At 37.9% G+C, this 12,887-nt stretch overlaps 1 protein-coding gene across 4 annotated transcripts in view; it reads left to right on the forward strand.

The window, feature by feature from the left end:
* STIM2 (stromal interaction molecule 2) overlaps positions 1-12,887 on the forward strand; it is a 131,935-nt gene that overhangs the window by 94,541 nt on the left and 24,507 nt on the right. For all 4 annotated transcript variants that reach the window (XM_040966293.1, XM_040966295.1, XM_040966294.1 and 1 more), the window contains exons 4-5: positions 7,910-8,021; positions 10,154-10,269. In XM_040966293.1, coding sequence (XP_040822227.1) covers positions 7,910-8,021; positions 10,154-10,269 — 228 coding nt within the window. The remainder of the gene's footprint in view (positions 1-7,909; positions 8,022-10,153; positions 10,270-12,887) is intronic.

Below are 12,887 nucleotides of genomic sequence, written 5' to 3' on the forward strand. Positions count from 1 at the left end.
ACGTGGGTGCAGGGTCCCAAGGTTTTGGGCTATCCTCTGCTGCTTTCCCAGGCTACAAGCAGGGAGCTGGATGGGCACTGGAGCAGCCAGGACATGAACTAGCAGCACCCACATGGGATCTCAGCAGATGCAAGGCAAGGATTTAGCCATCAGGCTACCGTGCCGGACTGCAGTTTACTATTTTGTTTGGTGATTTTAATTAATTACACACACACACACACACACACACACACACACACACACACCCCTACCTACCTAAACCCCTGGGTTAATTCTACACCCTTTTCACTCTACCCCCTTCATCAACAATTAAAGACCTGACAGTGTTGACTTCAGTGTGCTGGTTTTCCTGCTCAATCCTTCTGTCCATAGCTGTCTTCAGACACTGTGGATTTCAGATAATGTTTTCCCACTGTCCACATTGGATAGACTCAGGCTACTGTTAGCCCCTGTCTTTTTACCGTTACACAACTTACTAACTCTAGGCAGTTGAAAGATGTGAAATGAATTTGAGAATAAATAGGAGAAAGTTTGCAGAAGTCTGTGACTTTGTTTTAACAAAACTGTCTGAGAGCTTTGCGTTTGCTTTTTTTTTTTTCATTTGCTCATTCATTCAACTGGTATTTTTTTGATTAGGGTACAAAAGGGTCAAGGGCTACAGATAAGTGGGTAAGACCATTATTTCCACATTGGTTTTTTTTTTTTCTGTATCTGGGGTAAAGGGGGAGATAAAGGGAGAAGCCCCATCCAACCTCCCAACCATCCCAGGTGCCGATGTGGGGCATTCTCCAAGGGTCCTGCTCAGGTGGCTTTGAGAGTTCAATAGTTATGAATTGCTGCCAGTCTCACCATTACAAGTATGATGAAGCCTATAATGAAATATTTAAGAAAATGTGATTTATCATATTTCTTATGGCCACTGAACTCAATTGGTTTTATTGAATGATATACGAAGAAGTGACATTCCTTTAATTTTCTTGATTTGCATTTCTGATCCTATACTTGTCATTTTTTATATTTGCATTTGTAGAGCACATTTGTAGTAATTATACCCACGTGCACTTTGTGTGTAAATTTTTAGAACAATTGTAAGAGTTGGGGCTTTAATATTTCTCCAGCATCCATTTTTTTAGGTATATTGTTTTTGTTATTTCTCACCATCTTTGTGGGCCTTGGTGTTCATAATACATATAGTAAAAATGCTGATAGAATTGCGGTTTGTATTGGAAATCGGGAAGAGAATACCTTGATAATTTTTAAGTTCTGAATTTTCAGACATTTACCAGTCTTTATCCTGTGACAAGAAATTGTTGGTTGCTACAAGGCAAAGATCTCCTGAGCAAGAAGTGTATGTTTTTCTTTGGTTCATCTACTAACATCTGAACTTAGCAAGTTCAGGGTGTGGTTTTAGGTATCCAAATATAGCATGCTGCAGGAATTTGTCCATGTTACAAAGACATGCCCTGCTGAGCAGCGTGCACACGAGGAGCTCACATTCTCACATAAGCCTGCTTGACTGTGCTGAGCAGCTGATCGGAGTGACACCACGTAACCTAGAAAACCACGGAGTCCAGTTGAAATGTGGACGGACTTAAACTTCTTCAGCTTGTATTTTTTAAAAAGTTCTTTTATTTCATGTTTGAATTACAGTTAATTTATTTTCCTCATCATAGCCCTGCTATTATGAACCTTAGGTTAATTAGATTTTTCTGTGACAGATTATCTCAGCGCAAAGGGGATTTCTGAGGTTATTGTATCTTGAAATTCTCAGTTGAAATTGAATTTCAAAGAGGTGGATATGAGTATATTCCTGCTTTATTTTAGAGTATAACATTTTACATAAACATGTTAAATGCTTTAAATATTTTCAGACTATAACTTTTTAATTTTATCAGGCAAACTTCAAAATATAGGACTTTGTTCTAGAAACATTTTATGTGACCAACTTTAAGTTTAGGCAGTGTTAACATGTATTCCTTCTCCTCCTCTCCAGTCCTCTTGCCAAACGTTTGGTGCTGTAAAAGAAAAATGAGTGTGTTTTTGACTATACTGTGTTTCTCACTGATGATATCAGAAGCTAATTTTTTTCTGAAATATATTCTAAAAGAAACTGTTAACCCAGTTGATTTCTGAAGCTTAAGGAGAGATCATATTGAGTTTTATATTTTAAATTTAGGATATAACAGTTTTTAAAAAGTGTTAGGAGAGCTGCGTAAAAATGAAATGGAGAATAAATGTTTCGATTATATTCAAAATCTACCATGGCTGATGTTGGATTTGGTTGTGTGTTCAAGTTTTCAGAACATGGGAGGAGGGAGAACAGGATGGTTAGGAGTTGGAGCATTGAAGTAAGGCGATCCACTGCTGAAAAGTATTTCCACTACTTATTTGGTGATTGAATTTGGATAGTAAGCATTCTGTGTCCCAGCTTCCTGATTTGTAAACCAAAGATTATAATATTACCTCTAATACCTACTTTCAGTGTGGTTGAGAGAATGCTATGAGATAATTTCTGGAAGGATTTAGAATAGCTATTGGCACTTAACCAAATCCTCACAAAATGTTACTGTTAGTATGGCTGTACATGTATAAAAATGGTTTATTCTTAGAAATTAGTTTTTTAGTATGTTTAAATAATTTCACAAATAATTTTTAAGATTCTTATCATACCAAATACCTTTGGTAAATATAACAGGTGAAATTTTGTGTGGTGCTACTTCACAAGGCTTGAATTTTTAGGCCTGTAACTTAATACATAGATTACATGGGTACATTGGTTTTATAAGATTGCATTTTACAGATGAAAGGAAAAAACACGGAATTATTTTAATCTTTTAATTGGAGTTATTTTTTCAGACTGGCCTGGATGAGGTTTGTTTAGGGCAGGGAATGGGTTGGCAGCCTATGAATTCTCATCTTATGATATTGTCAACCACAAAACTCTAGATTGGTGCCTCTAGTATGTTATAGGGCTCTGTGCTCTTATTCTGGAGCCAAGGGTTCTCCAGTACTTTGAAATGAGCTACCATGAAAGCAGTATCATCTTCACAAAATCATGGAATAACAAGTAGATTCTTTTTTGTTTGTTTATTTTTAAAGGTTTATTTTTATTGGAAAGACAGATTTACAGAGAGGAGGAGAGACAGAGAGAAAAGATTTTCATCTGCTGGTTCATTCCCCGAAGTAGTGACAATGGCCAAAGCTGGGTTGATCTGAAGCCAAGAGCCAGGAACTTCTTCCAGGTCTCCCACGTGGGTGCAGGGTCCCAAGGCTTTGGGCCATCCTCTACTGCTTTCCCAGGGCACAGACATGGAGCTGGATGGGAAGTGGAGCAGCTGGGACATTAAATGGCATCCATGGGATGTGAAATCCCAGCAGCTGCAAGGTGAGGATTTAGCCATCATGTTGAGCGCAGCAAGTAGATTCTTAAAAAGGAAAGAAAGCAAAATTCTTAAAGGAAGAAAAAGACATTCATTTAAAACTTCACATGGTAATTTTATGCCTGGTCTGATTGTCCTTGTCTTATGGAAGTTTTCATTATAGTAGGAACATAAGAAAAATAGTTACAAAATAAGGCAACACATGTGATGTGCCATTTGACAGAAATAGTAAGCACTATCGAAATTCTGGGAAGCAGAAGATGCTTTCAGTTGGAGTGTTTCTTCTACTTATGATCTAGTTGTCCAACTGAGACTATACCTACACATGACTCATGTGTTTCTTTTAGATGACTGCTTCAGCTGGGTGGCCACAGGAAGGCCAGCTTCTTTACTTCTTTGTTGATAGCTGTTTCCAGCTCTTCTAATCTCTGGATTGTTCCCATTACTAAGACCCTACAGCTGTCACAAAGCCTTCTCTGCTTGGTCACAGCCTGTATCTTTTTTTCTAATGGTTATCCAAAATAGGTATATATGGTGGTGTGTCTGACTTCAAGAAAGGGAAGAAATGGAAACTTCGGTGAAGAATCAGAAACCTTATTTCCTGTTTACAAAATTGCCCTGTTTGCAGCAAGATGATGGAGCAATGAAAAAGGAAAATCCACATCCCTGCATCTTCTGGAGTTTTCCTTTTTCTCATCATCATGTCTCTGCTGCCCCCACCTTTGTTTTTGAATCCTGTTCTAGGTTGGGATTGCGTGACTCTTTGCATATTTCCTTTCAGGCTGTACAGCCCCTCTTCAAGTTGGAGGAATCCCTCCATGATGACAAACTGCCAGGGCTCCACTGAGTCTTTGTGCTGCTCCCTCTGTGCCTTGCGTACTTGCTGTTCCTGATCTGAGTTGCAGAGCCTGCAAAGCCGGGGGTGTGGCTGGGGCAGGAAAAGATGGTGCCTGCAGAAGACTGCATGCATGGCAGCCAGTGTGACCCTAGCATAACCTCTGTGCTGAAACTTCCCTGCTGGCAGGCCACTCCATTTGCTGCAAGGAGGTTTTGGATTAAGAAACTGCTTAACGCAAAATCTGGTTTGATCATTTACTTACCTGTTGCACCAAGTTAAATCCTGATGTCTTCTTCATAAACTTTTAGGATCAATATGAAGATAAAAGTGCCCATGTCAAAAGGTAGCTGCAAATGAAATAACATTTACAATTCTCCAGATAATAAATGTTAGCAAGCTTTTATTGATAACTAGAAAGTTCTTGGAGTTACTTCATTTTCCTATAATTTGCCCCTCTAGAGTAACAATTTTGTTAGTAGTGTTTTGTTTTAAGTTGTGTACTTATTTTTATTTTTGAAGATGTGTTTAATTGCTTGAAAGGCAGAATTACAGAGACAGAGGGAGAGACACAGGTATCATCCATCCTCTGCTTCACTCCCCCAATGGCCACGGTGTTGGAGCTGGGCCAATCTGCAGTCGGGAGTCAGGAATTTCTGCGTCTCCCACATAGGTGCAGGGGTCTGTGCACTGGGGCCATCTTCCACTGCTTTCTCCGGCACATTAGCAGATAACTGAATTGAAAGTGAAGCAGCTTGGACTCCAGGCAGTTGCAGAGAGTATGAATGCCTGAAACATCATTGAGTGTCACGCATGAGAGACAGGGAAACAAGCACTTCTGCTGCTGCCTTCCCAGAGACATTAACAGGGAGCTGGATGAGAAGTGGAGTTGACAGTTCTGCTGGTCTGGTGATATGGAATCCCTGTATCACAAGAGGTGGCTTAACCCTATGCATACAACTAACTGTGGAGTTATATAGTGAAGTCATGGAAACAGAATTTGAATGAGTTTTAAAAGTCTATTTCAATGGTAGTATTTTGTATGTATGTTAAGAAGCTGAGCCATATAGTTAAATAACCTGGCTGTATTGTCAGCGTGAAATCAGTGACACGATTGGGAATAAGGTCTCCAGATTTCTTTGTAGTCTTGGAATAAATTGCTAAAAATTATGGCAAGACACCAAATTATACACTTGTCTACCATTTCAAGCAGAAATAATTTAATTCTACAAGGTAGAAACTGGCATTTCTATAGCTCTGCAGTTACAGGTCTTTTAAAAGGAATACCATCTCCTTCTCTGCCTGCCCTCTGGTGGAAATGTAACTTAGTTAACACCATGTATAAAAATCCTGTAAGAAGCAGGTGATAAGAGACCAGATGGCTCTTAAATGAGTGACTTCTTGATCACCAAGAATTTCTGATTCAGAAAATCCACTTGTTGATTTGAATCCCCTTACGAAGACATAAGATTTTTATACTAGTTGTCAATCAAATGTTTTCATTTATTCAGCAGTGTCCAACACAGAAGAAGATGTTAATAGTTGATTTCCTTCTGTGTACCATACTGCTAGGGACAGAGTAGTGAGCACTATTTTAGTGGAGTAAACACGTATTCAGGGAATAATCATACAGATAACTGATTAAATGGTATACATAAAAAGTACAGTGATTTCCGGTCACATACCAATATTTGGAAAGGCTTCCTTTAGGAATCAGAGTGTTAGCCAGGATATGGATTTGTGATAAAATAGCAAAAGTGAGACAGAAGGATAGCAAATGAGGATCTCATTTGAAGAAACAGCACAAGTGAACTCTGCAGAAGGAGAGCATGTCATCTATCTGAAGTGTCAGAGACAGCCAGAGTGTTTGAAGCAGAGAAAGCCAATTTAAAATGCCAGCTGTGGTCATGAGAAATGAGGATATTTGTATGACATCATCAAGGAAACCAGACAGCAAAAAGGAAAAGTGAACCTCCCACAAAGTCAATTGTGTTTACTGTTTTAAAGATTCGCCGTGAAGGAAGTTACTGCAGAACCACCAGCATTTTTCATTTGTTATAGTATTACTAGGATTTAGGCGGTTGAAATATGTATGCTTTTTCATTTGCATTTTTTGCCTTTACTGTCTTGCTGCCAATGGAGGGTGTGTTTTGAGATCCTGAAGTGTTTAGATTAGGGGCTAGTCATTGTTGAAGTCAGAGGAATGGCAGAGAGAATCTCATCCTGTTTTCTTGGCTAAGGTTTCTGTGTGGGTTTGTGAGGTGCAGCTGCGCTGTGGCTTGCTTGGCAGCCGAGCCGGGGCCCTTCTAAGTGCAGTTCATTTGCAATGGGGGGAATCTCAGAAGGGCTGCTGCGAAGGCTTTAAATGCAGTGGAAGCAGCCAGGGGGGCTGTGCCTTTGCCTCATGTCCATAGTTACGTGGCTGTGTGGATGCAGCAGCCACAGGCTGGTGGCTTACCTCCGCAGCAGGAGCACAACAAGGGGAGAACATGAAAAATCAGGGACAGCTTTGTCTCAGTGTAAAATTATTAATCACCACATATAGTTCTTAAGATGATTTTTAATTGTTTATGACTGACTTATGATTTTTCTTTTTTCAGATGCCATCACCTGTCCTTACTTGCCTGTTGAAATCAGCTTCTCCCTGTACTGTCCTACCTCAGTTCATGCCACCACCCTTTGTGCTTCTGCCGTTCCACCAGCTTCCAACCCGTTTGTTTTCTCAGCTCATCTTTTTGGCCTTATCCACAGAGCATGTGACCACGTGTTGCTTTCTTCTCCATTGCCAGCAGAGTCCAAGTCCACATGCATTTTTCTCAGTAATCTCTGTTGCCTGACAGGAAAGGAATGATCTGCTTTTGTCCCTGTGTCCAACCTTACCCTATACAGCCCTCTCTATATCCAAGAATGATGAGTATTTTACCCCCTTCCTTGTTAGTAAAGTGAGAAGAAACACAGAATTCAGAAAAATCACTCTCTTGTTCCCTCTTAGACTTTCTGCTTCCTTTACAGTAGCTTTTCCCTTTGACAGCTATATTTTTCTCCAAGATGCTAAGAATATGGCCCTTGACAGTTTGTTGATCTTAGTTCAGTTGTCAACTCCTCAGAGAAGCTTTCTCTTGACATCGTTCCCTTCTTTCAGAATAACCCACTACTATCTGAAATTGCCTTCCCCTTTCTTCTTTTATAAATTGTCCCATCTTGATCCCAAAGGATTTTTATGTTCTGCAAGGGCAAGTACTTTGTCTCATTTGCTGCTGTCTGCCTGGTGCTAGCCTGGTGCTTAGCATGGAACCTGGTACGCAGAAGGTTTATTAGAGTGTTGTAAGGATAGAGTGAAGAAGTATACATATGCTACGTTCTCTACAGCCAGGAAGATGACGGAGTGTTTTATTCTATACAAATGTTGTATAGAGTTTATTTTACAGTTAATCATGGCAATACTTTTTCTAATTATTTTTATCTCTCATGCTTTAGATAATATAATTTTAAGGATAATAAAATGTTTCTCATCATTTCTAACTTCTCAGAGAAGATTGTAATACCATTTTTGTACCATTGATTACATTGATTTGAAACTTCAACTTAACACTTTTATTTCCTCTGAAGTTATTATATGTACATAAGCATATGTATGTAAAAGCTCAGAAAGCAGATGTATTGAAAATGTGCCTTCTTCTTGTACCCCTTGCAGTTCATAATTGGACCCTTGAGGATACACTTCAGTGGTTGATAGAATTTGTTGAACTACCACAGTATGAGAAGAACTTTAGAGACAATAATGTCAAAGGAACAACACTTCCCAGGTGGGTCTTCATTATTCAAGAATATTTCTCTACTCATGGAGATGGATTTACTAGATGTAATTTTTCAGTGCTAAGTCTGCAGGTTACTTAGTCACTTCTGTGGTTGAAGGCACAAAGGAAATCTTATATCCATTCTAGTCTTTCAAAAGTGTGAGTTTTCTAATGTAGTTGATTTTTTTTTTGTCTAAATAATCAAGCACTTAAAAAGCTTTATTCCCCAGGAAAGTAATTTTGAGAGTTAGAACATGGATCAACTATATCCTTTTTAAATATCATCAAAGGGTCGAACTCTGACCACCTGACAGAGCTGACAAACTCTCTTTTGATGTTGGTGCATTTTCATCAAGACAAATATTTGAATAGATTGATGCACAGATCTTTATTAATGAGCATTTTTAAGCGACAGTTATAACCATGTAGTTACAGTTGCCATGACTTATACATCAATTAAAATGGAAGTTTAATAAATAAAATTAAATAGAAGCAACATTTTAGAATGTATGTTACATGAAAGTTATTTGTATTATCTCATTTAAATCTCTTGAATCAAATGTTATAGAGTATCATACCCATTTTGTAGATTAAAAATCTCCAAGTCAGAAACATGTTGAATATTTTTCCAAGACTTTATTTTACATATAAACACAAAAATAAATAAAATAAATTAAGCAAAATGGGCCAGAGCATTGAAATAGTTTTAGGGTTTTCCAATAAATATGTTGTCTTAGAGGGGAGAAACCCATAATGGTTTTTCTTATGTTGTCTTTTGGGAAATTTCTTTAATTGAACAGCAACACAAAATAAAATAGCCAGATTGAAAATGTTCTGTCAGTAAATGCCATAGCCTCTTTTTTCTTTAGAGTAAGTAAGGTTTATCAGAGAAACCTCAACTTTTCAATGCTAGAGAATTGTGGAGACAAATTTATGCACTTACCAGATTGTTTTAAAAGAATGAACAGTTGCCTATATAGAAAAGTTACAAGGGTGTGAGTTCAGTTTTCCTATCAGCCCATTGAAATCTTTTTGAGTCGAGGAGAAAACCCCAATAGAGCGTAATGATAATTGATGAGTCACTTTAAATGTTAGGGGACATTAGTTCATGTGAAAGTTTTTAAAGTGTGCATGTAATGCTACAGGTATAAACTTTCACATGCAAAGGATATCCATGAAAATCCAGGTGCACTAGAAATAGTGGGTACAGTTGGCTTCAGGCCACATGTGTAATGTATGCGTTAAATACAGATGAGACTTGATTCCCATCTCCAAGTGTGGGTCTATGTGTGTGTGTGTGTGTGCATGCACGAATGTGCAAATATTCACAAATATAAAAACATGTGGACTCTGAAACCCTTTTGATCTGCACATTTCAAATGAGAAATTGTCATTCTGTTAGTTCTGTTAATAACCAAAATTATGTATATTTATGTTATCTGTAATAGTTACTGTAGCAGAGCTCGCACTTATACACTTGACACAGGCTTCCTCATTCCTTTCAGACCCAGGTGGCCTTCCCTGGCACCTCCACACACTTGGGCTCACAGTGAATCTTGAATAAAATCCCATAACATAGTTTTATTTTTTTTACAATTCATGTCTTTTTTAAATTTGGTCTATTATGATATTGATTCATTCATATACCTATCATTGCATTCATTCAGGTATTTTCAAAACTTTCCTAATATGACTTCTGTGTGCTTTATTCAGTTTTAAAAGCACTTAAACCCTATAATACAAGGTTCTAAAGTTTTACAGATACATTAAAGAAAAGCAACATGATCTAAATTCTGGACAATTTTTAAAAATCTGCCATTGATACTAAATAACTTACATTTTTTGCCATTCTTAATGAAATGATAATAAAATGCCAGAGGTAATTAATGATTATAAAATATTCATTAATATAAATATTTTTTCCTTGAGGGAAAAAAAGCTCATCAGTACATCAGTTACATTTTTAACATACAGGAGTCTTTAAGTTCTCATTGAAAGAGTTAGGAAGCATGTAATTAAGAATTAAATCAAAATGGATGAGCTGTTACAATTATCATCACTAATATATATATTTTAATCCATATATTTAAATATTATGTACTAGAGGTATTTTTATTTAATGTGTGCATTGTTTTAAACAGGATAGCAGTGCATGAACATTCATTTATGATCTCCCAGTTGAAGATCAGCGACCGGAGCCACCGACAAAAATTACAGCTCAAGGCACTGGATGTGGTTTTGTTTGGACCTCTTACACGTTAGTATTCTCTGTTACTCAGAGTATGGTACCAAAAAGTAAATTATCCAGTGAACTCTATGTTAATTAAGGAAGATAAAAATAAGAAAGATTGTAAACTAAATGTAGTAGAGCTCTCAGAAGAATTATCTGTCAGGAGGAAAACTAATATTATCTTAAAAGATCTATGAGGTGGAAGTTTTCTGCCATTAAAACACAGAGTAAATTTTTAAAACTGGTTGTTATAACAAAGAGTTTTAAAAAATAATGATAAACTATAATTTAGAATTTCTAGATTTAAACTTTGAGTCTCTGTAGCAATCTTAAGACTAATTTTAGCTGAATGTTCACTGAAGAATCCCTTAAACAGACATTTTTTTCAAAGGCTTATTTATTTATTTGAAAGTTAGGGTGAGGGGGAGAAACCATAGCAAGAGCTTTTCCCCCACTGTCTCACTCCCCAGATGTCCGCCAAAGCCAGGAGCCAGGGAGATTCGTTTTTGCTTTCCACATTGGGAAGATGTATGAATGACAGAATTCTAAACACTTGGACCATCTTCTGCTGCTTTTCATGGGCAGGATTGGAAATGCAATAGCTGGAACACAGCTGGGTGCCCATGTGAGATGCCAGTGTTGCAGGTGGTGGCTTTACCTGCCTTACACTGCCAGCTCTGAAGTAGTAGTTCTTAATGATTTTATGAACTTAAAAAAAAAAAAAGATTGTTTAAAGGTGTAGACAAAAGCAACGATTAAGCTTTATAGAGTAGCAAGACTATCCTGGCAGGTCCCCAAAGTTGATAATGTTACTTGAATAGTGTTATGTCATCCTTTCAAAGAAAATAAACTTTTTCTAACTTTTCTTTGACAGGAAAACTTTTTTGCCCTAAAGATAAAGTATATGTTTATTTCATTTATTTTCAAATTTCATGAAGATTTGAGAGGGAGGATTATGTTTTTCAGAAGACTTAAAGGAATAGTAAAATTAATGCAAGAAAAGTTTCTTCCATAACTTATTTTTTAGGATGTATTAAGGAGTCTTTATTAATCAAGCTTAATGATAACAAGGTCCACTAGAAATTAGCAAATGACAAGTCCATATGTTCTAGTCCAATCAATCGTCTTGAAACCCCAAGAGGAACAAATGGGTCATTACCCTGAATTCCATCCATTAAACTGAAGACGTATGTCCCAGCTTCCCCAGCAATTTAAGTTATCCTAAGAGACAAGCAGTAAACAACCTGGACACACTTACAAAGCTGCAGGCATTCACCTTTCCCTGGCTTCTCTGCCAAAATTCCACTACTGCTAGGCCTCACCTCTCCTGGAACTCTTGAAAGTACACAAATTAGAAATATAAAGCATCTTAGCAATACCATCTTTACTGTTGCACCCAAGCAGTGAATAGAGGGTGAGGAATTTACATGCAGGGGCCATGCTCAGGGGCTCTCTTTCCTTGGCATCTGTCTGCGGGAAGCAGGTTCTGGGGAAGCCAAGAGCCAGAATGCCAGAGTGGTGAAAGCACTCAATCAAGAACCTTTCCTAAGTTATAAATCAGGAGATTTTGCATGACTCGCGGGGATTCACAGACTTGTAGTTTTTTGTGATGCCTTCTGAGGGTTCTGGGGATGGGTGGGGTTTGAATGGATTCCATGGCTTTGCTGGTGGCTCTTGGTTCAGGCAGTGAGCAGCTGGTCCAGCAGCTGGAACTCCCCTTTGCGAGAATTGGTGGAAATGTACTGTGGGTGGAAATTGCAAATGCAAGGAAACACAACACTAATGAAATACCAAGCATTCCTCAGCGCTGATCCTTTTTCTAGCCCTTCCCTGCCTTGAGTTCTCAGCTGACTCCGTTAGAGGTTGTCTTTTGTGATATTCTGAATTTTTTTCACTTTTGACGATTGACAAAGAAAGAAATTAAGGCCTAGAGTTTGTCTTTATATTCAATTCTATCAGAAATATTTATATTTTATTAATCTGAGAACAAATCACCTTCTAACCAAAAAAAAAAAAAATACAAATGTTATCAAGTCATTTGAAAAGAAATTGAACTGGTCTCAGAGAATGTTGTGAACAGGAACTGTTTAAATAAATCAACTAAGAAGTTAATGAGACATTACCTTAAATGTGTTTTAAAATTATTGTTTGAGTGAAGGAGCCTCATAGTCATATCCCCCCACACAAGCCCACATTCATGCAACAGGGTCGAATGAACAATGTATATTTTCCAGTTTAAGTTGCTTATTATAGAGTTGAGAACTTGTCCTATTTATTGTTATTCCTGGCCGTTCTATTTCACCTCGAGTCAGAGAACAGGGGTCATAGTTGCAGTAGAGCCTGAACCAAACTACTGTAAGATAGAAATAAAGACTGACCTTTCAGAGTCGCTAGCCTGCTGCAGTGTGTGCTCCATGCTAGGTGAGGGTGCACGCCCGGAAATGCTACACACTCCGGGTCTGGGCATGCTCTGCAAACATAAACAAACACAAGGACCTTCAGTGCGGGAATTAAGGACCTCTGTAAAGCTCTTTACTGCGTCACACCTGCAGTGTTCTTTTGCTGGAGGCCTGGCCGCTTAGTTTTTCATTATAAACTTTATTTCTTTGGAGCACTGAAATAACGCACTGTATTTTGTTGATTAA

This window comes from Ochotona curzoniae, unplaced genomic scaffold (genome assembly GCF_017591425.1).
Source record: "Ochotona curzoniae isolate NIBS_2020 unplaced genomic scaffold, NIBS_Ocur_1.0 scaffold_4505, whole genome shotgun sequence".
Lineage (NCBI taxonomy): Eukaryota > Metazoa > Chordata > Mammalia > Lagomorpha > Ochotonidae > Ochotona > Ochotona curzoniae.